This window comes from Pan paniscus, chromosome 19 (assembly GCF_029289425.2).
Source record: "Pan paniscus chromosome 19, NHGRI_mPanPan1-v2.0_pri, whole genome shotgun sequence".
In the NCBI taxonomy this organism is placed as follows: domain Eukaryota; kingdom Metazoa; phylum Chordata; class Mammalia; order Primates; family Hominidae; genus Pan; species Pan paniscus.
In genome coordinates, this window is record NC_073268.2 from 15,054,619 (window position 1) to 15,079,604 (window position 24,986).

Genomic DNA, 24,986 nt, shown 5'->3' on the forward strand with positions numbered 1-24,986 from the left:
AGTCAACAAGCCCTCACTCTACTCAACTGCTGGAAGTTGCTGTCCAAACAGGGAGCATTGGGCCACAACTCGCAGGGATCCCTGTGGGACAAAGTTAGCATGTTCCTTTCCCCCAGACCCACCAGCCACGCAAATAATTGCACCTGGCATCCCACTGTGGAGCACAGTTCATTTGTCTTGTTGGTTTATTGGCCTACAGAGTTGGACACACACACAAATGCGGAGATAAATATTGGTCAGTTTCTCTAAATCTGGGTCCTCACTACGTATAGAGCTAGTCTGTAGAATTCTAAATTTTGCGTGCTGCGGCACAGAACCAGTGGCCTTCTCACTCTGCCACCACCCGTCTTCCCAGGGAACATGGGGAAAGAGGGCACGAACTGACAAGACTTGATCATTTTCAAAAGACAAAACTGCAAAATCCCAAATTTCCAACATCTGAAACTCACAATATTCAAATTCCCCAGCTCAAATACATATATTTTAATCTCCACGTCGCCACAATCTCATTTGTTGCCCAGAACCACCACATTCTGGAAGCTATTTTCCTTGATCATATTTAAGAAAAAAAAAAATGTCTACAATCTCAATTCTCCCAAAAAAAAATGTCCATGGTTTTGGAATTTTGACCTATTCTGAAGTTCCAATTCTCCGGTCCATCCTCAACCCTTCCATTTTCCCATGCCTGTTTGCCTCAGAGGAGTATGGGTTAAGGATATAGGGGCACTGTCGTCACCTCTGCCCCTGCCTCCAGGCCTTCCTCAGTCTCTCTTGTGGTTCCGCTGTATAGATAGATAGATATATAATTTGTGTGTAGATATATATATATGTATTCTTTATTACGTATTTTTTTGCAGTTTTTCTAAAGTGCCAGAAACAAGATTTGTGGGAATTTTTAGTGATTTTTTGTGTGTGTGTTTTTCCCCATTTGAAACCTTTCCCCCCCCTTAAAAATTGGAACTTGGTACATTCAGTAGGAAATTCGTCACTCAGGCTGTGGCCAAGACCAAGAAAAGTGCAAAGAGACAGAGGAGGAATGAAGGAGTGACTCCTCTGTGGTTAACATTCAGGGAGCCTGTCTAAAACCTCCCCTTTTGTATATGCTGGGAGGGTATGAGGGGTAGGAGGATGGTCCTGGCCCTCCCTAAACTCACCTCCCTCCAAAAGCCATGATCTTGCCCTTGGCAGTGATTGCTGCTAGGGCAGCCATCTTGGCCCCAAAAACAGTAGCTGGGGAAAAGGCTGCCATTTTGATGACAGCAACTTTTCCTTTTAAAACTGCACTCCTCTAATTCCCATTTGTGCTCCCCCATACTGGCTCTCCCCTTGTGAGCTATTTTTTGGGGGGAGGTGGGTGGGATGGGAAATATTTATCCAATCACAGAGCAGGGAGGCCCAGTTTTCAAAGAGAATTAGGAGCAAACATTTCTTTATCTCCCCCACTGGAAGGAAATACAGGGACCCTGACCAGGGTTAACTAGTGCAAATTAGGGATTAGGGACTATTTAAAGTCCCTGTACCCCATCCCTAGGCTGGGATCTTTGGGTGTGGGGAACTGAGTCAAAGATGGGGTGTAAGGTGCTATTTTGAAGGGAAAGTTGGTGGGGATACCCCAAAGCCCACCAGAAGAGTAGAATGGTTCCCCCAAAACCATCTGGAGTGATTGGTGAGGGGAGTGACACTGGGGAGATGGGAATACAGGTAAGGATGGAAGGTCATGTGCAAATCCTGGGCTTACCCACCCATCCAACCCCTATCATTTTTCTGGCTATTTGGTCTAGTCTGGGAGAAACCATCAGGAAAAAAAAACAGGGAGAAAGTAGATTCCCTTCTCCATCCCATATGGAGTTCTTCCCTCCTGGCCCCCAAATCTGGTTTAGGCCAGAATAGGCCATATGTAGAGGCAGAAAGAGGTGTGATCTGCTTACCTCTTTTGCCTTGGAAGAATCTGGAGCTTACTGGATTTGGGGGTCAAGATAGGGCCAATATTTCCCTGCCCTGGACTGGGAAAGTGCTCAGCCACAGAACAGAGGGGCAGAGGGGCAACCCTCCCCCAAACCTCCTTGACCTGGCTTGGGAGAGGCCATCTCCGAAGTCCAGGAATATGGGGAGGAACATGGAAGATCCAAAGGCATGGAAGCCGAGGAAGGTGTCTTGATGCAAGGGAAACAGAGACGTAGAGACCCACGCTGGGGAAGGATGAAACCCAAAGCCACACTCCCAGGTGGGCGGGGTCAGGTATCACAATGGTCTGGTCCAGGCCCTGGGCCACAAAGAATGGAATGTGCTAGGAAGCAACTGGGAAGGGCTTAGAGAAAGCTTCAGAACAAGGGGGGTCATTAGGTGAGAGAGATGGTTTCCCCTAGGTTTACGAATCAGGGGAGCAGGTTAGACATTCAGAGCTGGTGGGGGCTGTGAGTAGAGATTCAGGTTAAGTATATTGCTCAGTTGCCCCAAGGGCTGGAGAAGGGATGGAAGCTGGCCCTGCCCCTCATGGAGGCCATTCCCTGGAGGAAGATTGAGAGGGGAACCTCGAAAGATCCCTTCCCAGGAGATGGGAAAACTACAATCTCACGCAAAGCAGCCTGACCCCTGAGCTCCAGGGGCCCCCAAGTCCCTGCACAAGAGTGTGAAGGGGCTCCCAAGGGGCAGGGAGGCCAGGGAGCTGGTAGTGGTGGGGGGTTCAGGGAGGGTGGCATCTGGTGAAAGGGGGATTGAGCCCCAGGGTTCACCCCACATCGCCCTTCTGGGTTCTCTCAACCCCTGCCCTTTCCCCTTCTCCCTTAGGGGGAATTGGTGGAGGAAGAGTTGGGGGAGGTGGTGTTGGTGGGGCAGGGGGTGCTGCTTGAGGATTCACTGCGTAGCCAAAGACCCCTGGTAGGAAGGGAAGGGCCCCCGCACCCTTCTCATCAGGTAGGACCATGTTGAGAGCAACCGGGAGAGCGGCCAAGTTACTGAAGTTGTAAGGGTAGGCGGCAAGGAGCTGGGGGCCATAGACGAGCGGGTAGGGCTCAGGGTAGAAAGTGACTTTGGCAGCCCCTATCCCCTCCATCCGGTCCCCCTCACCAGCCCCCACTGGCCCTTCACTCCCAGATTTTCCCCTGCCACCGCCAGGTTCCCGGCCGCCCCCAATCAAGGCCAGTGGAAATTCCTGCACAGGTGGGTATACATAGCTGCCCCCGCTTGCCACTACTGGGGGCTCCTCACCCCCTGAGATGACAGGGTCCTGGAGTGAGGCGGTCTCGGAAGCTTCCTCAGCAGCAGTGCTCCCGCCACCTGCCTCACCGCTGGATGAGGAGACTTGCATCTCTTGGGGGGCTTCCTCCTTGACATCCCCAGGCCTGGTGCCAGCGCTGCCCTTGGAATAGGCAATGACAGGGGTTGGGGTGCCCCCGGGCCGCTCAGCAGCATGCCTCTGCCCGTGGCGGCTCAGGGCAGCTGCGGTCTTGCACACCTTGGCGCAGTGGGGGCAGGTAAAGCGGGTGGAGGGCCTCCGTCCGGCCCGGGAGCTGTGGGAGCCCCCACCGTGGGCCTCTTGGTGCTTCCGCAGCTTTCTCAGGGTGGTGAAGGTCTGGGCACAGTCCCCGCATCGGTGCCTCCGCTCTGTGCAGGCACGTCCCGCTGGGCTCTCGGCCGCTGGGGTTTCCTCCCAGCTCCTCCGCTCCAGCTTCTGCCTCCAACGTGGTGGCCGGCGGCCTCGGGGCAGCCCACTGCCCCCCACACTGGCACCTCCAGCAGCTCCAGCCTTGCGCTTAGGCTTGTAGGAGTAGTAGGGCCTCCAGAGCTGGTCCTCCCCACCAGCCTTTGATTCCTCCTCATCCTCCTCCTCCTCCTCCTCCTCCTCTTCGTCCTCCTCACTCTCCTCCATCTCCTCTCCGCTCAGCTCCCCAGGACGCAGGTCAGTCTCTGAGATGCGGCGCTTGACGATGGCCTCCTCCCCTATTCGCACAGTGATCTGACACAGTGGAGGTGGAGCCTGCAGCTGAGAGGGGCCCCGGCCAGCCCCTGTGGGGGGACCCCCACCTCCACCAATCCCGCCCACTGGCTTGGCTGTGTAAGTCAGAGTCCTTCCAGCCCGCGGATTCCGGCCCTTGGCCTCCTCCGTGGCGGTGGCCGTGGCTGGCCCTGCAGCGGTGGCTGGGCTGACTGCTGTGGCTGGGCTGGTGGGTGTGGCTGCAGGCTCAGGAGGAGGAGGTGGGTATTCTCGTTTCTTGGGTGGCCTCGGGGGAGCAGTGTAAGTGATAACCGAGGCAGCTTGGGACCCTCCTGTGCTGGCCGTCCCACTCCCCCCTCCACCACTGCTACTGCCCCCATGGACAATGACAGAGGGGGCTGGGTGGGCAAAAGTGATGACAGAGGGTGGAGGGCCAGGCTCTGGGGCAGGTGGAGGCCCAGGCGGCGGGCTGGCTGGCATTGCCACAGGGGCCGGTGTGTTGAGGCTTGGAGAAAGGGGGGCCTCCGGGGCTCCCTGGCTGTAGGTCTTGTAGGGCCGCTTGGCTGCCCGCATGGGGAGCAGGCGGTAGAGCTTGAGTGTATTGAGCTTGGGCTTGTAGCCTCCATTGGGTGTCTTCTCACTGGCAAGGAGGCCCGGGCTAATGCCGTGGAAGGCTCGCTGGTGGGTCTTCAGGTTATAGTAAGTGACAAAGGTCTCCCAACAGAAGATGCACTGGTACCTGGGTCAGGACAGCAGGGAATAGGGCAGGAACACAGCCACTTGAGTCAAGGGCCCTGAAGCCTCCCAGGTCCTCCTACACCCTGCACTCAAACCTGTGACTCCCGTAGCCTTGTGCTGCCTCCCTCACCAGGCCAGCCTCAGTGCAGGGTGCCCGTCTGAGCTCAGTGCCTCCACTGGCTGTGAGACTCTAGGCCTCAGCTATTCCATCTGGGACGCAGCCTAACTCACGGAGCCTTCTTCTCAAGCCCAAATGGCAGAATGGGGAAACGACTTACGAACAGGGACACCACGTGGAAACACAAGGCCCTGCTCAGAATAGTGTAATGACTCCCGGACATGCCTGTGCCGCCACAGTCCTTTCTGGTGAGGGGAGCTTTCTCGTTCCTTCTAGGCCTTCCCCACAGCAGCAAGCCAGGACATGGCACAAAGAGGCCCTAACAAACCTCAGCTGATGAACCCTGGAGGCGAGGTTGCAGTGAGCCAAGATTGCACCACTGCACTCCCGCCTGGGCGACAGAGTGAGACTCTGTCAAAAAAAGAAAAAAAAAAACAAAAAAACCTCAGCTGAAGGAACTGGGGCTGGAGGGAGGCAGACCGGTGAGTGGTGGTGAGCAGGGGCCTCAGGATGGCTTTTTTTTTTAATTCTCAAATTGCTTGTAGAGGCTGAGTGCAGTGGCTCATCCCTGTACTCCCAGCACTTTGGGAGGCCGAGGTTGGCGAATCACCTGAGGTCAGGAGTTCAAGAACAGCCTGGCCAACATGGTGAAACCCTGTCTCTACTAAAAATACAAAAATTAGCTGGGCGTGGTGGCGCGCGCCTGTAATCCCAGATACTCGGGAAGCTGAGGCAGGAGAATTGCTTGAACCCAGGAGGTAGAGGTTGCACTGAGCTGAGATTGCGCCACTGCACTCCAGCCTGGGGGACAGAGCGAGACTCCGTCTTAAAAAAAAAAAATGCCGCCAGGCACGGTGGCTCATGCCTGTAATCTCAGCACTTTGGGAGGCCAAGGCGGGTGGATCACAAGGTCAGGAGATCAAGACCATCCTGGCTAACACGGTGAAACCCCGTCTCTACTAAAAATACAAAAAATTAGCCGGGCGTGATGGCGGGCGCCTGTAGTCCCAGCTACTCGGGAGGCTGAGGCAGGAGAATGGTGTGAACCTGGGAGGTGGAGCTTGCAGTGAGCCGAGATCACGCCACTGCACTCTAGCCTGGGCAACAGGGTGAGACTGTGTCTCAAAAAAAAAAAAAAAAAAAAAAAAATGCCAGGTGTGGTGGCTCACGCCTGTAATCCCAGCACTTTGGGAGGCCAATGCGGGCAGATCACGAGGTCAGGAGTTCAAGACCATCCTGACCAACATGATGAAACCCTGACTCTACTAAAAATACAAAAAAAAAATTAGCTGGGCATGGTGGCGCATGCCTGTAATCCCAGCTATTCGGGAGGCTGAGGCAGAATTGCTTGAACTGGGACCTGGGAGGCGGAGGTGGCAGTGAGCCGAGAGGGCACCACTGCACTCCAGCCTGGGCTACAGAGAGAGGCTCTGTCTCAAAAAAAAAAAAAAAAAGAAAAAAAAATTGTTTGTAGAGATGGCGTCTCTATGTTGTCCAGGCTCGTCCCAGACTCCTGGCCACAAGCGATCCTCCCACCTCAGCTAACCAAAGTGCTGGGATTACTGCAGCTAGCCTAGTTTCAGGATAACTTTCTAGGCCCCAAGCCCCACCCATTGCCGCCCTTGTTCCTATGATAGCTGAGTGCCAGCCTCCAGCTGCTCCCCCACCAGCCTGGATCACTCACCTGCGCTCCCCCGTGTGCCACACTTCATGCTTCGTGCGGTACTCCGCCAGAGCAAACACTTTCTCACAATAGCGGCAGGGGTACTTCCTCCGCCACGAGTGTACATTGCTGTGTCTCTTCAGACTGGACAGGGTCACGTAGGAACGCTCGCAGGCCGCGCACACATACAGCACGTGGCCGCCCACCACCTTCACCACGTGCTCGGGGCCCCCTCGGAAGCCCACTGGTGGAGGCAGGGCTGAGGCGTCCACCCCTGCAGGACCACCAGGGCCAGCGCCCCCAGCTCCCAGCCCTGTAGACCCCCGAGTGCTGGCCCCTCGTCGGCACTGGGCCTCATGGGTCTGCAGCCGTTTGGGATGGATGAAGCTTTTTCCACACTGGGGGCAGGGGAGGGGCCGCCGGGGCAGGGAGCACTGCAAGTCAGGGGCCTGGGCCTCAGCCCTGTCACCCTCCCACTCCCCAGCTGGCCTGGGCCCGGGCCCAAAGCTGTCCTCTTCAGGCTGCGAGGTGGCCATGGGGGCTGGGGTAGGAGGTACCCAGGCATCACCTCCCTCCCCCAGGCCCTGAAGGCGGGAGATGCCCAGACGGCGCCCCAAAGCTCCAATCTCTGCTACAGCTGCCCCGTCCCCTCCACCACCAGGCAGTGCGAGCCGGGCGCTATAGATGAAGTTGAGGACATCAGAAAATGCAGCTGCTGGGACTCCTGGCAACTCCAGGACCCGGGGTGGGGAAGAAGCAGGGGGAGAGGCTGGAGGGGGAGAGGACGAGGAAGAGGAGGAAGAAGAAGAAGCAGAGGAGGAAGAAGAGGAAGAAGACGAGGAAGAGGAGGAGGAGGAAGAGGCAGCTGTGGTGGTGGCAGGGTTGGGTGCGGCGCCCCCAGTAGCTGGTGGGAGGGGTAGTGGGGCTGAAGTGAGCAGGGCCTCTCTGAAGAAGGGACTTGAAGCAGCCAGGACGCTGCGGTGAGCAGGGAACTTGGTGTCTCCGGCTATGAGGGTGACGTCACAGAAGAGGCCACGGAGCCGCTGTTCATTGAGCTGGCGCAGGACGGCGGGGGCATGGGACGGGTCCGTCACCTCTGCAGGGGGGGGCATGGTGCCAGCCTAGACAGTGGGAGAAGAGGCCGGGTAGAGTCTCAGAGGCTGGGCAGAGGGCAGGGGCTTCTAAAATCAGGCAGAGAGAGGATCAGGAGCTGCTGGTCAGAAACTAGTGGAAGGCTGAATCTCTTCTGGTCACAGAAGTCAGGGGTTGGCCCTTAGCCACCCAAGTCTGGCCAGCATCCAAGACCAGTATGTCTAACTCACTTCTGAGGCTGGAAGAGGCCAGAGATACCTCAGGTCATGGTGAAGGTCAAGGGGTCATGACCTCTGAAGTCACAGACTAGAGATGTGAGGCAAACCTCTCTCATGGGAAGGAGGAGGGAGCTCCACAACTCCTGATAGCCATTTCACAGAACTCCCCAGCCTAGACAAAATGGCCGCCCCTACTGGCCTGCTGCCTTGGGTCTACTTTGTCCTCACTGTAGGCCTCTGGGTACCTTCTCACCTGAGAGCACAGCCAACATGGAGTGGGGCGGGGGGTGGCTCAGCGAGTCCCTTCTGCTGGGCCTCTTCCTTCTGCGGAGAAACAGAAATTATGTCAGGGGAACCTAGAGGAGGAGCAGAAGAGGGTCCTCAGGGAGGGAAGTGAGAGGAAAAGCCCCCAGGAAGTGGGGAGGGGTGCAGTACTGTGGCCAGAGAGGACACCTGGGTGAGCCCAGACCCCTCCCCGGAGCCTCTGCCAGATTATTTGTTTGGCTGTGTCCAGTCAAACCTGGGAGGTCACGCAGATTATTGCAGAGCCTTGTTCTGCGGGCCCAGAGAAGTACAGTGACAAGATAATTCGCATATTCCCAATTCACCTCCAAACAATATAGTAGCACAGGTCCAGTCCATAGGTTCAGGGAAGCCTGTCACAGCACTCTCAAGTCCCTTTGGCCCAATCTCCAGGGCTCAGAGGAAGTCAAAGATTTGCATGTTGTCATGTATCACAATGGTCTCATTTACATATCAAAATAATTTGTGAGGTTTTAAAAATTGGACCTAAGCTGGTAGATATTCAAATTAGGAGAGGACATCTTCACACCCTTCCAGCCCCATACATCTTAGAAGGGGGTTTCTGGCGCAGCTGCCAGGCAACCATTGAAGACCACTGACCCATACACAACTGCCAGCTTGCTCCAGCCTCTGGAGGGCACTGGAAAGGCCACAAGACCAGGAGGCCTGGTCCCACGCCTTACTCAGAGACCTGATGCCCTAGGGATCTGGACTTAAAAAGCAGCAGAATCACAACTCCTACCTCACCTCTTGCTGGGAGACTCGTCCAGAGGGAAGAGCAAGGCCAGGCGCGGGGGCTCACGCCTGTAATCCCAGCAGTTTGGGAGGCCAAGAGGGGTGGATCACCTGAGGTCAGGAGTTCAAGACCAGCCTGACCAACATGGTGAAACCCACATCTCTACTAAAAATACAAAAAATTAGCCGGGCATGGTGGCACGTGCCTGTAATCCCAGCTGCTTGGGAGGCTGAGGCAGGAGAATCACTTGAACCTGGGAGCTGGTGGTTGCAGTGAGACGAGGTCAAGCCACTGCACTCCAGCCTGGGCAACAAGAGCAAAACTCCATCTCAAAAAAAAAAAACCCCAAAAAACAAAGGGAAGAGCAGACAACTGAAATGCAAGCTCAGGCAGTCAGCAGCAGAGAAAGCACCGCGCAGCCACCTTCCCCTGCAGGCACCATCAGGGCCTTGAAGACTCTTTTTAGTTGAAGGTTTGAGTTCAAAAGCCAGACTTATCCAAAGTCACACAGTGCTGGTAATGACAGGCGGCACCTATTTAGAGATCCAGGCCCGCAGACTTGAGAGCAGAGCTCTCCGGACCCTCTCCTCTGCCCTCCACAAAGCCTGGGAGCTGTCACCCATCTTTGAGGGTGTCCTTCCGTATGCCGTGGGCCACGTGTCTTCAGAGGTGTCCGGCATCAGGAGTTCCTCATACAATTCCCATCCCCTGAAAAATGTTCTTTCCCATTTATCACTCATACTATCTGGACTCAAAGGCCTTTTCCCCACATATACCCCATTTCACATTCCCCAAAATATTTTCCTGACACCTCTCCTGGATGGGAAGAAGGAAGATGGTAAACAGGGATGATATTCCAAAGTTTTAACAACCCTGTCTGCCAGGGACTGATCAGGTTCTAGGTCAAGTGTTACCCTGTCAGTTGGTGAACTTCAGATAGGTCAGGCATCCTGAGGAAGGGGCCTCACTGCATTCATGGGCTGATGCTCAGGCCTCCCACTCGCTTCCATGATAACCACTGGCTCACTGGGACCCCAAGAGTCAGTGTTTTATTTGGATTACCTCATTTGTTCCTTATCACTACCCTGAAAGGTAGCAGTTAGCTTTCCCTCTTTTTAAATTTTATTTATTTGTTTTGAGATGGAGTCTCGCTCTGCGCCCAGACTGGAATGCAGTGGTGCAATCTCAGCTCACTGCAACCTCCGCCTCCTAGGTTCAAGCGATTCTCCAGCCTCAGCCTCTTGAGTAGCTGGGATTACAGGCGTCCGCCGCCATGCCTGGCTAATTTTTTGTATTTTTAGTAGAGACAGGGTTTCACCGTGTTAGCCAGGGTAATCTTGATCTCCTGACCTTGTGACCTGCCTACCTAGGCCTCCCAAAGTGCCGGGATTATGGGCATGAGCCTCCATGCCTGGCCACTTTCCCTCTTTAAGGCCGGGCACGGTGGCTCACGCCCGTAATCCCAGCACTTTGGGAGGCCAAGGCGGGCGGATCATCTGAGGTCAGGAGTTCTAGACCAGCCTGGCCAATGTGGCGATCTCTACTAAAAAAAAAAAAAAAAAAAAAAAAAAAATTAGCCAGGCATGGTGGTGGGTGCCTGTAATCCCAGATACTTGGGAGGCTGAGGTAGGAGAATCGCTGGAATCCAGGAAGTAGAGGCTGCAGTGAGCCGAGATCGCGCTGGATGGAGATCAATCCAGCCTGGGTGACAGAGTGAGACTCTGTCTCAAAAAGTAAAAATAAAAATAAATAAAAAATAGGCCGGGCACGGTGGCTCACACCTGTAATCCTAGCAGTTTGGGAGGCAGAGGCGGGTGGATCATGAGGTCAAGAGATTGAGACCATCCTGAAAAACATGGTGAAACCCTCTCTCTACTGAAAATACAAAAATTAGCCAGACGTGGTGGCAGGCACCTGTAGTCCCAGCTACTCGGGAGGCTGGGGCAGGAGAATCACTTGAATCCGGGAGGCGGAGGTTGCAGCGAGCCGAGATTGCGTCACTGCACTCCAGCCTGGTGACAGAATGAGACTCTGTCTCAAAAAATAAATAAATAAATAAAATGACAGACCATGGGCTGGGTGCAGTGGCTCACACTTGTAATCCCAGCACTTTGGAAGGCTGAGGCAGGTGGATCCCTTGAGCTCAGGAGTTCGAGACCAGCCTGGGCAAGATGGAGAAACCTGGTATCTACAAAAAATACAAAAATTAGCCAGGTGTGGTGGTGTGCACCTATAGTTCCAGCCACTCAGGAGGCTGAGGTGGGAGCATCCCTTAAGCCCAGGAGTTCCAGGCTGCAGTGAGTTATGATTATGCCACTGTACTCCAGCCTGAGTGACAGAACAAGACCCTGTCTCAAAAAAATAAAATAGGCTGGGCATGGTGGCTCATGCCTGTAATCCCAGCACTTTGGGAGGCCGAGGTGGATGGATCACCTGAAGTTCAGGAGCTCGAGACCAGCCTGGCCAACATGGTGAAACACCGTCTCTACTTAAAATATAAAAAATTAGCAGGGCATGGAGGTGGGCACCTGTAATCCCAGCTACTCAGGAGGCTGAGGCAGGAGAATCACTTGAACCCAGGAGGCAAAGGTTGCAGTGAGCCGAGATTGCACCATTGCACTCCAGCTTGGGCAACAAGAATGAAACTTCGTCTCAAAATAAATAAATAAAATGTCAGATATGGCTTATAGATGCTAGGTAGCTGGCCCAAGGACGTATGACCAGCTAGTAGCAGGGCTGGGATCTGATCCCAGGAAGTTTGGCTCCAAAGCCTGAGTTCCTGATGACTTCACCATATATTAATGAAGGACGTGTTTATGGCACCCACTAGGGCACAAATATCCTACCTGGGTGCCTTTCTGAAAATTAGAAGCAAGGTTCTTTCCTCCAGGAGGTAGCAGCCCTGTGTAGGTGGGCAAAGTCAAGCTTTGCCTCCAGTCCCCATTCACCCCATTGGCTGGGCCTGCCAACCTGCACAACCATATGTGGTGGGCTATGCATGTGTGACCGTGTGCTGACTACCACAGTACTTGGACGAGACCTGTCAGGGCTTCTTAGAACTAGAGACACCCAATGCTGGACTGGCCCTTAGAGATCACACACAATCATTGTCATCATGGTCTCTGTAGCTGCCATTTATGAAAAAAAATTTTTTTTTTGAGACAGGGTCTCATTCTGTTGCCCAAGCTGGAGTGCAGTGGTGTGAACATTGCTCACTGCAGCCTGGACCTCCTGGAATCAAATGATCCTCCTGCCTCAGCCTCCTGAGTATCTGGGACCATAGGCTTATGTCACAATGCCTGGCTAATTTATTTATTTACTTTTGTAGAGATGGGGTCTTGCCATGTTGCCCAGGCTTGAAATACTTATGATGTGAAAAGTATAATGCTAAGCATTTTATCTGTATCATCTCATTTCAACACTCAAAATGGCCAGTGAGACAACGGGCTTAGAGAAATCAAATACTCTAAACTCCTCCCTTTCAGGTAGAAGGAAGGTACTGATGGGGTTATTTGCCTCTGGTTTTGTTGCTAGCCAACCCAGCGTTTGGACGCAGCTTGAGTTAAACTGCCCTAACCTGGCTACTGCCCTGCAAGGCCTTATAGGAAGTGGAAAAGACTAGCTATGTGACCCCAGACAGGTTACTTAACCTCTCTGTATCTGTTTCTTTGTCCATACGGTGGGGACAATTAATAGGTCCTACCTTGTGGGGTTGTTGTAAAGATTAAATGAGCTAACAACTGGCAATATTTAGTTTGTAGAACTCAGTCCTGGAAAATGGTGGGGAGAAGTAGTGAAGAAAAAAAGGCACAAATTGGGCTTCCTGGTAGGTTTGGTGGCTCTGTGGTTTTAGAGATTTTTATTTGTTCTTACCATTTCTCTACTCTTCAGTGCCTGTGTGACCTCAGATGTGCCACTGAGGTGGGGATCTGAGCATGGACACCAGACATGCCCTACATCTTGCGGTTCCCTCTGGCTGGAATGTTCTTTCCTCCAGATAGCCTCATGCAGTGAACCCCAACTTCCTTTAAGCCTTGACTTAGAAGCCACGTTCCCCTGAGGCCTTCCCTGGCCACTCCCCACCTTCTAAAACTTCCTATCTCCCGACCCTACTTTATTTTGCTCCTTGGCACTTAGTAACACTTTTTTTTTTTTTTTTTTTTTTTTTTTTTTTTTTTGAGACACAGTCCAGCTCTGTCGCCCAGGCTGGAGTGCAGTGGTGCGATCTGGGCTCACTGCAACCTCCGCCTCCTGGGTTCAAGCGATTCTCCTGCCTCAGCCTCCCGAGTAGCTGGGATTACAGGTGCCTGCCACCATGTCCGGCTAATTTTTGTATTTTTAGTAGAGACGAGGTTTCACCATCTTGGCCAGGCTGTTCTTGAAATCCCAACCTCGTGATCCACCTGCCTTGGCCTCCCAAAGGGCTGGGATTACAGGCATGAGCCACCGCGCCCAGCCTGGCTAATTTTTTTGTATTTTTAGTAGAGGTGGGGTTTCACCATGCTGGCCAGGCTGGTTTTGAACTCCTGACCTTAAGTGATCTGCCCACCTCTGCCTCTCCAAGTGCCAGGATTATAGGAGTGAGCCACTGCACCTGGCCATTCTTTTTTTTTTTTTTTTTTTTTGAGATGAGGTCTCACTCTGTTGCCCAGGTTGGAGTGCGGTGGCACAATCATGGTTCATTGTAGCCTCAACCTCCCAGGCTCTCATGACCTCCCACCTCAGCGTCCCTAGTAGCTGGCACCACAGGTGCACACCACAATGCCCAGTTAATTTATTTTTTATTTTTAGTAGAGATTGGATCTCTCTCTGTTGGCCAGGCTGGTCTCGAACTCCTGGGCTCAAGTGATCCTTCTGCCTCGGCCTCCCAAAGTGCTGGGATGACATGCATGAGCCACTGAAACTGGCCCAACTGCTTCTCTTTTTTTTTTTTGCGGCTGGGGACAGAGTCTAGCTCTGTCGCCCAGGCTGGAGTGCAGTGGCACAATCTCGGCTCACTGCAACCTCCGCCTCCCGGGTTCAAGCGATTCTCCTGCCTCAACCTCACGAGTCACTGGGACTATAGGCACGCGCCACCACGTTTTTTTTTTTTTTTTTGAGACTGAGTCTCGCTCTGTCGCCCAGGCTGGAGTGCAGTGGTGCGATCTTGGCTCACTGCAAGCTCCGCCTCCTGGGTTCACGCCATTCTCCTGCCTCAGCCTACGGAGTAGCTGGGACTACAGGCACCCACCACCACTCCCGGCTAATTTTTTTTTGTATTTTTAGTAGAGACGGGGTTTCACCATGTTAGCCAGGATGGTCTCCATCTCCTGACCTTGTGATCTGCCCACTTCGGCATCCCAAAGTGCAGGGATTACAGGCATGAGCCTCCGCACCTGGCCAGGCCCGGCTAATTTTTGTATTTTTAGTAGAGATGGGGTTTCACCATGTTGGCCTGGCTGGTCTTGAACTCCTGACCTCAGGTGATCTGCCCACCTCAGCCTCCCAAAGTGCTGGGATTACAGAGCCTGGTCAATTATTTGTCTTTTTTTGAGACAGGATCTTGCTCTGTTGCCCAGGCTGCAGTACAATGGTGAGATTGAGGCTCACTGCAGCCTTAACCTCCTGGGCTCAAATGATCCTCTCACCTGTCAGCCTTCTGAGTAGCTGGGACTACAGGTACCTGCCACCATGCCCAGCTAATTTTTGTATTTTTTGTAGAGATGAGGTTTCCCCATGTTCCCCAGGGCTGGTATTGAAATCCTGGTCTCATGCAATCCGCCCAGCTCAGCCTCCCAAAGTGCTGGGATCATAGTGGAAAGCCACCGCGCCCAGCTCCTATTTCTTATTTATCTCTGGAATGTAAGCTCCAAGGGGTAAAAGGTAGGAATGTTTTTGGTTTTGTTTTGTTTTTGAGATGGATGGCATCTTGCTCTGTTGCCCAGGCTGGAGTGCAGTGGCACGATCTCTCTCGGCTCACTGCAACCTCTGCCTCCTGGGTTCAAGCAATTTTCCTGCCTCAGCCTCCCAAAAACCTGGAACTACAGGCATATGCCACCACACCCGGCTAATTTTTGTATTTTTAGTAGAGACAGGGTTTCACCATGTTGGCCAGGCTGGTCTCGAACTCCTGACCTCAGGTGATCCACCCGCCTTGGCCTCCCTGCCAAAGCGCTGGAATTACAGGCATGAGCCACCATGGCCAGACTTTTTTTTTTTTTTTTGACATGAGGTCTTGCTTTGTCACCCAGGCTGTAGTGCAGTGGTGTTACCACAGCTCCCTGCAGCCTTGACCTCCCCTAGGCTCAGGTGATTCTTTCATTACAGCCGCCCAAGTAGCTGGGACTACGGGCATATGCCACCACGCCCAGCAAATTTTTTGTACTTTTAGTAGAGATAGGGCTTCACCATGTTGCCCAGGTTGGTCTCGAACTCCTGGGATCAAGCAATTCACCGCCTTGGACACCCAAAGTGTTGGAATTACAGGTGTGAGCCACAGCGCCCAGCCAAGGGTAGGGAATTTTGTCTGCTTTGTTCATTGCCGTATCTGAAGTCCTTAGAATAGGGCCTAGCACGTAATAGGTGGTAAAAACAAAACAAAAAAACTGGTAAATGAATGAACCTGTCCTCAAAGTCCATCCTCCAGGACGGAAGCCATCGTCCACGCTGGACTGAGTTGGCCTGGAGATAGGGATGACAATTATAACTTGACCACTTCTGGGCCAGGCACAGTGGCGCACACCTGTAATCCCAGCACTTTGGGAGGCTGAGGCGGGCAGATCACTTGAGGTCAGGAGTTCCAGACCAGCCTGGCCAACATGATGAAACCCCATCTGTACTAAAAATACAAAAATTAGCTGGGTGTGGTGGTGCACGCTTGTAACCCCAGCTACTCAGGTGGCTGAGGCAGGAGAATTGCTTGAACCGGGGAGGTGGCGGTTGCAGCGAGCAGAGATTGCGCCACTGCATTCCAGCCTGGGCGACAGAGTGAGACTCTGCCTAAAAAAAAAAAAAAAAAAAAAAAGGCCAGGTATGGCCAACTCACGCCTGTAATCCCAGCACTTTGGGAGTCCAAGGCAGGTGGATCACCTGAGGTCAGGGATTGACCACCTGCCTAGCCAACATGGTGAGACCAGCCTGGCCAACATGGTGAAACTTGGTCTCTACTGAAAATAAAAAATTAGCTGGGCGTAGTGGCGGGCGCCTGTAACCCCAGCTACCCGGGAGGCTGAGGCAGGAGAATCACCTGAACCCAGAAGGCAGAGGTTGCAGTGAGCCAAGATCATGCCATTGCATTCCAGCCTGGGCAACAAGAGAGAAATTCCGTCTCAAAAAAAAATTAAAAGAAACCATAAATAAGTTGACCACTCTGGAGTCCTCACAATTTGCCTCATACTCTTCTTGGGGCCTCACACACATTACCTCATTTAATGATATTCTCAGTACAGCCACCCACAATAGGTTTTATATTATCCTGTTGCCCAGGCTGGAGCGCAGTGGCGTGATCTCGGCTCACTGCAACCTCCGTCTCCTGGGTTCAAGCAATTCTCCTGCCTCAGCCTCCAGCGTAGCTGGGATTCCATGCCCGGCTAGTTTTTTTATTTTTAGTAGAGACAGGGTTTCTCCATGTTGGCCAGGCTGGTCTTGAACTCCTGACCTCAGGTGATCCACCTGCCTTGGCTTCCCAAAGTTCTGGGATTACAGGCATGGGCCACTGCGCCCAGCCATATTATTCTAATTTTACAGAAGAGGAAACCGAGGCTCAGAGAGGGATATACCTTACTCGAGGTCGCACAGCTTGTAAGCAGCAGTCAAGATTCGAATCCAGGCCCAGCTGACCCCAGATGCTCAATCTTTCCCTCTGCCATACTGCTAGACCTGGCCCTGAAGAGGGCTATGGCCCGCCAGCTGGTTACATAAACCACCGCACAAGGTCTCACGTGCTAAGTGCTAAATGTGTCATGTCTGACTCCACCCTTTCCCTCACTTCCACATCCAGCAGTCATCAAGTGTGGCTGAAGTCGCCGCCGAGCTTGGGAATGGCTCTGGAAATCTTCCCTTCGATAGCTCAGGTCCTTGTTAACACTCACGTGGTCCAAGGTTATGGCCTCCCAGCTATCCCCTGGCCTCCAGGCTTACCTTCCTCCATCCAGCCCTCCTCCCCCTGAGGGTCAACATCCCTAACCACAGTTCAGGACTATCACTCCTGGGCTCAAAACCTCCACTGGTCCCCACTGACTCTAGAAGAAAGTTCAAATTCTTCTACCAGGCAGTCAAGGGCTCTGGTCTAGCTCCAATCTTCCTTTTTAATCTTGCCTTGTGTTATCCTCTTCAAACACACAGTACTCAGTATGAGCCAGGCGTGATGGCAGATACCCATATTCCCAGCTACTCAGGAGGCTGCAGCTAGAGGATTGCTTGAGCCCAGGAGTTTGAGTCCAGCCTGGGCAACATATTGAGACCCCGTCTCTAAACAAATGAACAAAACCCCAGACACCCAGTGTGCTCTCCAGCTTCTACATGACCCACACCTTCACGCCTTTGCCTGTGCTGGCTTGTTCTGCCAGAAATGCTCTTTCCCCAAGCTTGTCAAAATCCCTCCAAAACGTTAAGATCTAACTCCAAGGCCACCTCCTTCTTGGCCCTCCCTGATCCACAGGATGAGAACGATCACTCCTTCCTCTGACTCATCAACCTTTTGTGCTCCTATGGCCAGCATCCACCTTATACAGCAGCAGAGACTCGGGTTCTCATGCCCTCAGCTGGGGATCCCTGAGCATCCGGGTCTTCTGAAATGGACTGCTGCAAATGCTAAGTTCTGCAGCAACTGGGGAGAAGAGTGTTGGAGGGAGTTGCACAGAAAGGACCATCCACTGAATGTTCCAGAAGGCAGCAGAGTACAGTAGTTAAGAGCACAAGATCTTCAACCTGATTGCCCAGGTTCAAATACAGCTTCACCTCTTACTAGCTAAGTGACTTGGGGCAGATTACTTAACTTCTCTGGACCTCAGCTGCCTCACTTGAAAAAGGGAGGTAATTAGAGTGCCTACTTCAGGGTGTTGTTCTGAGGACAGAGTGGCCACATATAAGTGCCCTGAGGACAGGCTGGTGCACGGTCAGTGCTAAGCAAGTGTGTGCTGCCATTATTATCAGCGAAGCCCCAAGAAGGGAATTCCCAGTCCTGGGGGAGGGCTGACAGGGGCTGGCATAGGCACAGCCCCCAGACTATAGCCACTTTCCGGGTCCGTTTCCCATGTGCTTTTGGAAGATACGCAGGGCAGACAATCAGCCCCATTCTGCAGATGAGGAACTGAGCTTCCTTCAGATCAAGTGCCAGTGAGGGAATGGTAAAGACGCCAGAGCTCCTCAGCCCTGGACCATGGCTCCTTTCTCTTCACCAGACCGTCACTGTGCACCTGTTGAGCAGGCTCCCACGGCAGCCACCCCTTCCCAGCCCCCCATGCCGGAGGGCCTGTCCGCAGCACCCTCCCTTCCCCCACGTACACACATCTTTCCAGTGGGGCCGGGCACAGTAGACAGTGGTGTGCAGGCTTGGAATGCACTCGCACACACAACCCTAGAAGGGCCCAGTCCCCAAAGGTGAGGAAAACCTGTTCTGAGGAATCTGCCTAGTGAGCGAATTCCGTTCTGAGGCCCTTCCACCGTCGCAGGAGTGGGGCCCAGTGTGCGTCAGAGATACCCACAAGGGGGGCAGAGAGAGAGGGTGAAGCAGGAGGAGACTGAAAACTTCACGTTTCTTTTTTCCATTTTAGTGACAAGAGTCACACCCAGCCTTTACATAAACATGGCCAAGGAGCCTCTCTGTCTAAGCTTACTTCCCTTGTGGCCGCCCAGCCTCTCCTCTGGGTGACCCTGACACGCTGGGCAGGCTCATGAGGGGCAAACATACAGACCCTGCAAAGATTAGCTGGGCCATCTGACAACACCCATGCCTCCCGCCGGCCTCCACGCGCTACCCTGCATTTATCTCCTGCCTTCCTCATACCAAATCCCCTCCGCAGCCCCACCGCCACTTAAGCACACAGACGGCAGGCACGCACACACAGCCTGCTTGCGGCTGGCCTCTTGGGTCTGAGGCCCACACTGCCCTTGTCACGCCACCTCCCTCCCCACATGTGTTTTCTGACCAGTTTGCCTCCCAGCTCAGCAGCCCGGACAGGCTCCTACAAACAACGTCACAAAAGAATCCTGTGGAGAATGTTGCAAACACACAACCTTCCCCTCGCTTGGCTGCCCATGATCCCATAAACACAACTGGCGCATTCCACCTCGAGCCCCTCACACCAGTGCCAACTGACCCACAGGCCCCTGAGACACACCCCGGGGTTCCTCGCTCCTCTCGTGATCTTTGGGATCTGAGTTCTAGACGCGCAGCCCCCACGCAACGCGCTCATCACAGACACGCAAACCCATCCATCGCCCTCTTCACCACTGGACCACACCTCAGCAGGGCCACAGAAATGGGACCCAGACGTGACGCCTTGTGACTCAAAGGCCCACAACCGCCCCCTCCAAAAGGGCACATACACTGCATCCTGGCACCCTCCGCAACACATACAGCATGCCAGCTCTGCAGAAAACAGTTCATAAACAGGTCATAGGTGCAGCACAAGACACACATGCGAGAAAACACATGCTGTAGAAAACATACAGCCCCACATCGAACAAACTCTGCACCCAGCATGCTGTGCCCTGCTCAGAATACCCATCTGTCACCCAAAGCCACAGGGCTCGTCTTGTAACTCTGCCCCACAACACTGGACACCCCTCCTGGCTTTCTATCTCCATGGCCCAGGGAGGGCCCTACCCAGACCCCTGGCTGCCAGCAAACGGTGGTGCCCAGGAGAGGTTTACCTTGCCCCACCACACAGCACAAGACACACGATCTCCAAGACTCACAGCCACAACCCTGCCCCGACGGCGCGGCGGTTCCGGGGCCCCAGCTCGCCCTGCGCACCCCGCACACCCCAACTCTGGGGCGCTCGGCGGCCCACCCCTCCCCCTCTCTGCCTGGCTTCTACGCCATCACCCTCCCAGCAGCTTGCAGCGCTTGCCCGGGCTCACACCCGCCCCACCCCACCCCCAATCTGCCCCACGGTGGGAGGGGGCCATTAGGCTGCAGAATTAACCCTTCAAAGAGGGAGTGAGCACCTCCCCTTCCACGGCCCCAGGCGATCGCGTCCCACGGCCGCCCCTCGCTCGGACGCCATACCAGGGCCCCCTTAGTCGCCCCCCAGCGTCGTGCGCGCCCGGGGGCGGGGCCAGGCTCAGCCCCCGACCCCTGCGCCCCCAGGACAACCCCAAAGGAGAGCGGTCTGGGCGCGGGGCGCGGTCGGGGCTCCCGCAGCGCCGGGCAGCGGAGAGGGGGCCTGGCAGTTGGCTCCGGTCCGCCCTGGCCCTGCCCAGTTCGCCCCGGGGCCCACCTGACTGCGATGGCGCCGCGTCCGCCAGGCCCGGCTCATCACCGTGGCCGCCCCCGGCCGCTCCGGTTTCGCCCGCCTCCAGCTCCGGCTCCGGCTCCAGCTCCGGCCCTGGCCCCCCCAGCGCCTGGCCCCGGCCCGGCCCCGCTGCCGCCGCCGCCGCCGCTGACATCATCGGCTCCCCCCGCCCCGGTCCTACCCCCACCCCCACCCCCGGAAACAGTCCCCCCCCAGCGCCGCCGCCGCCGCCGCCGAGAGGAGGCCGGCGCAGCGCAGCCGACACCGACACAAAGCTCCGAGCGCCCGACGGCCTTCCCCAGGACTGATCCCCGCGGCAGGACACTGCGCCGCGCTGGGCCACCGGGCGGGTGGACATCGAGCGGGGCGCGGGCCGGGCTGCAGCATCCCGGCAGGGGCGCAAGACCACCGACCCCCAGGGAAAGGGCTCCCTCCGCCCTTCCTCCTGCACGCCCTTCACTCAGCGGTGCACACTGCCTGAAAGCATAACACACAGGCTCTCAGGGTGCAGACATGACATGGCAGACTCATAATGAGGCCCGGTGGGACTCACAGACCCAGGGTCGGCACACTCAAAGAGGGCCAGCCCTGGACACACACACATACCCTCTCCAGGAATGCGCAGGAAAGCTCAGCAGGCCGCGGAAAAGGAAGGCCCTGGCCCTGCATACGGGACACACATGAACGACCACCAGCGCAAATGAACACATGAAGCTGGCTGGGTACTTTGTCCCCACCAGCAGATAGATCCACATCTGTATACTTGAACATAAATGCAGAGGCCTTGGTGTCGGCCTCTGGGGACAGCATCAACAAAACACCAGGTGGAAGCACACACAGAAAAAACACATTCCTGAAACTCCACAGGGACAATCCCAAGAACTCCTCCCTGGTGCTGGAAAATTAAAAACTAAGGAGATGGAGGAGCCAGGCTTCACAGCTCCTTGCCTTAAAACCTCTCAGAGGCTGGGCGCGGTGGCTCACGCCTGTAATCCCAGCACTTTGGGAGGCCGAGGTGGGCGGATCACGAGGTCAGGAGATCGAGACCATCCTGGCTAACACGGTGAAACCCTGTCTCTACTAAAAATACAAAAAAATTAGCCGGGCGTGGTGGCGGGCGCCTGTGGTCCCAGCTACTCCGTAGGCTGAGGCAGGAGAATGGCGTGAACCTGGGAGGCGGAGCTTGCAGTGAGCCGAGATCTCGCCACTGCACTCCAGCCTGGGCGACAGAGACAGACTCCGTCTCAAAACAACAACAACAACAACAAAACCTCTCTGAAACCATGCAAGATATAAATAAATTAATGTAAAGCCACAGAGCTAGCCATAAAAAGAATAAAAGAATCAGACAAACTTTGGAGTCATGGAGACATAAATAGAAAAGAAGCAGAGTTGGGCTGGGTACGGTGGCTCATGCCTGTAATTCCACCACTTTGGGAGGCGGGGGGTGGTGGGGTGGATCACTTGAGGTAAGGAGTTCAAGACCAGCATGGCCAACATGGAGAAACCCCATCTCTACGAAAAATAAAAAATTAGCGGGGTGTGGTGGCACATGCCTGTAATCCCAGGTACTTGGGAGGATGAGGTAGGAGAATTGCTTGAACCCGGGAGGTGGAGGCTGCGGTGAGCCGAGATTGCACCACTGCACTCCAGCCTGGGCAAGAAGAGCAAAACTCCGTCTCAAAAAAAAAAAAAAAAAAAAAAAAATAGCCAGGTGTGGTGGCGCATTCTTGTAATCCCAGCTACTTGGGAGGCTGAGGCAGAAGAATCGCTTGAATCTGGGAGGTGGAGGTTGCAGTGAGATGAGATCACACCATTGAACTCCAGCCTGGACAACAAGAGTGGAAACTTCGTCGCAAACAAAGAAAGAAAGAAAGAAAAGAAGCAGAGTTGGACTCAGCGGGAAAATAGGCGTGCTACCACCTCAGGAGAGTTCCAGGGAAGAACCCCATCCCCACTCCAACCAGGTCACAATGGCTGGAGCTCTGAGGGGCCCAGGCTCCCTGAGCCAGGAGGAGAGGAGAAAGTCCAAGGAAAGATGGTGAGTGTGGGGGCCAGGGGCCCAGTACTCCCTCCCTATAGCTCCTGGTTGCTCCATTTCCCCTCCTTTCCTAAAACTTAGCTGTCTCAGAGATACCCACAAATAGGATTCATAATGGTGTACCCAGATGTCTCTAGAACCTGTGGCATCATACAGATGCATAGCATCTGAGGCTTCCTCCCCTTCCTCAATCCAAGAGAGCATCCTGGGTCCTTTTTCTCCTCCCAGGAACAACTTACCCAGGGAAACGATGCTCCAGGACTGCTCACTCCTTGCTTCCTGCTCCAGGCCCACATTATAACATCTCACTCATCTTTTAGGCCCTTTCTAGCTCCCAAGAGTTCCTCAGCAAAATAGCCCAACACTGTATAGTCCCACAGGGTCCCAGACCCCATCCTGGCATCTGCCCTGCCCCAGGTCGCCCGGGCTGCGGCTGCTGTCTACCCTGAGCTCCTTTCTCCCTAACAGGCTGGCAGTCACCCCTACTTGAACCCGCCTGACTCCACACACCCACCGCCGCCCTCCGCTCCACCCAGCCTCCGCTGGCACCAGCGCTGCCAGCCCTCTGATGCCACCAATGGCCTGCTGGTGGCCCTGGTGGGTGGGGGCCTGCCTGCTGGCTTCGTGGGCCCCCTTTCTCGTATGGCTTACCAGGCTTCCAACCTGCCCTCACTGGAGCTGCTCATCTGTCGATGCCTCTTCCACCTCCCTATTGCCCTGCTACTTAAACTGCGTGGCAACCCCCTTCTGAGACCTCCTGACATCCGAGGCCGGGCCTGCTTCTATGCCCTGCTCAACGTCCTCAGCATTGGATGTGCCTACAGTGCGGTTCAGGTGGTTCCCGCTGGCAACGCTGCCACTGTTCGCAAAGGTTCTTCCACTGTCTGCTCCGCCGTCCTCACCCTCTGCCTTGAGAGCCAGGGTCTCAGTGGCTACGACTGGTGTGGACTGTTGGGCAGCATCCTAGGACTAATCATCATTGTGGGACCTGGACTCTGGACACTACAGGAGGGGATCACGGGTGTCTACACTGCCCTGGGCTATGTGCAGGCTTTCATGGGAGGCCTGGCGCTGTCCCTGGGGCTTCTGGTCTATCGTTCTCTGCACTTTCCCTCCTGCCTCCCAACAGTGGCCTTCCTATCTGGCTTGGTGGGGCTGCTGGGCTCTGTGCCAGGCCTCTTTGTGCTGCAGACCCCCGTGTTGCCCAGTGACCTCCTGAGTTGGAGTTGTGTGAGGGCAGTGGGGATCCTCGCCTTGGTCTCCTTCACATGTGTGAGCTATGCGGTCACCAAGGCCCACCCTGCCCTGGTGTGCACTGTCCTGCATTCCGAGGTGGTGGTGGCCCTTATACTGCAGTATTATATGCTCCATGAGACTGTGGCACCTTCTGACATCGTGGGGGCAGGGGTTGTGCTGGGCAGCATTGCCATCATCACAGCCCGGAACCTCAGCTGTGAGAGGGAAGGGAAGGTGGAGGAGTGAGATAGAACTTGGGAGCCCGGGGGTTGGGAGGGACAGGGATAAATAGAGGCAAAGACTGAAGACAAACATGGGAGGAGAAGTGACTGGAAAAGAACTGGTGTGGGAGAGGGATACCTCTCAGAGTCAAGGATGACTTGGGGACTTGGTGGAGAGGGACTACCTGGAAGACCTGGGGCCAGCCTGGGACCAAGGGATGTGGAGTCCAGGCTGGGTCCTGGAATCAGGGCATAACTAAGGGGTAAAGTCCGAGGAGCAGATCCAAAGGGCTGAGGCAGGGAGGCCGTGGGCCACGGGGAGGACTTCACTCAGCAGCAAAGAGAAGAGCATTGGGGCTGGAGTGTTCTGGCAAAGACAGAGCCAGCAGCTGCGCTGGGGGAGGGGAGCGTGCCTCCCCACCCCTCCCCTCACGGCGAAGGTTTCCTTTCCTCGTGCTTGTGCCCCCCCCTTGGGGTGGTGACGTGACATTGACATCAAACAAGGATTACTCTGAATGTGGCTTGCAGTGGTGTCGTCTCTGCTTTGGAGGGAGAGTGGAAAGTCCTACGACCGTTCTCATTGGAGAACCCCTTGGGATTCCCGCCCCCTATTTTATTCCTGAAATATTCTACAAAGTGGAGGATTTCCTAATGTTCAGATGCCTTGACCCCAAATCCCCCAGGACTTTCGTGGCCCGCCCCATGGCTAATCTGCTTTTCTCGGATTGTCGCGGTCCCGTGATCTCTCCCGGACAGTGGCCACCCTCCTTCCAGAGCAGGTCTCCCAGCTGAAGTCTCTTCGAGAGGCTCAGGCCATGGATCTAGGATCATGGCTCGGTACAGCGCGGCATTACAGGCCAGGAGATGCCCACCCGTCTCCGGGGGCCGTTTGACAAACATCGGCTACTTCCGGACAAGCCACTGGTCCTGCCATCTTGGTTTGTTCATGCATATTCAGCAAGAGAACTGCATATTCATGAGCAACCGCCCTTCCCCGGGAGGACCCGCCCCGCCCCGCCGCCATTACCGATTCGCAGAGCAGACCATTTTCCAGCTGGGGGGGGCTACGAATGAGAGGCTTTTGCTGAAGAGGAAACCGTTGTCCAAACTAGAATGAAAGCGGCCCAATTTTACCCTCGAGTCTTCAAACCTTAAGCCTCAGTGCAGAAGGGAGCAGCGAGGAGAGGCGGTGGGATTAAAGAAAAAAATTCTTCTCTCCCTGTCGCTTCAAAAGATCGCCCAACCAGC

The 24,986-nt window shown here is 54.8% G+C and overlaps 2 protein-coding genes across 9 annotated transcripts; one reads left to right on the forward strand and one right to left on the reverse strand.

Moving 5' to 3' along the window:
• Nucleotides 1-157: 157 nt before the first annotated feature.
• On the reverse strand, nt 158-24,904 carry ZBTB4 (zinc finger and BTB domain containing 4). 8 transcript variants are annotated; one of them, XM_003810083.5, is made up of 4 exons: nt 24,766-24,904; nt 8,017-8,087; nt 6,475-7,574; nt 158-4,673 (listed from the first exon to the last, which is right to left on the reverse strand). In XM_003810083.5, exons 3-4 carry the CDS (start codon nt 7,563-7,565, stop codon nt 2,729-2,731), a joined length of 3,036 nt encoding a protein of 1,011 aa, XP_003810131.1. In that variant the 5' UTR covers nt 7,566-7,574; nt 8,017-8,087; nt 24,766-24,904; the 3' UTR covers nt 158-2,728. The 8 variants fall into 8 exon arrangements, with proteins under 8 accessions (XP_003810131.1, XP_034797339.1, XP_034797337.1 ...); XM_034941448.3 differs by lacking the exon at nt 24,766-24,904 and adding an exon at nt 20,847-20,985; XM_034941446.4 differs by lacking the exon at nt 24,766-24,904 and adding an exon at nt 20,226-20,431.
• Nucleotides 22,279-23,763, forward strand: SLC35G6 (solute carrier family 35 member G6). Its single transcript, XM_055101685.3, has 2 exons — nt 22,279-22,287; nt 22,750-23,763. The coding sequence occupies exons 1-2, from the start codon at nt 22,279-22,281 to the stop codon at nt 23,761-23,763; spliced, it is 1,023 nt and encodes a 340-aa protein (XP_054957660.2).
• Nucleotides 24,905-24,986: the final 82 nt, after the last annotated feature.

What these genes read in the sequence shown, in the direction of transcription:
- ZBTB4 (XM_003810083.5), bottom strand. Translation starts at nt 7,565, where the DNA reads ATGCCCCCCCCTGCAGAGGTGACGGACCCGTCCCATGCCCCCGCCGTC. An exon ending in TGGCACACGGGGGAGCGCAG is followed by an intron (nt 4,674 to 6,474) that starts GTGAGTGATCCA and finishes GTCCTGACCCAG; the next exon opens with GTACCAGTGCATCTTCTGTT.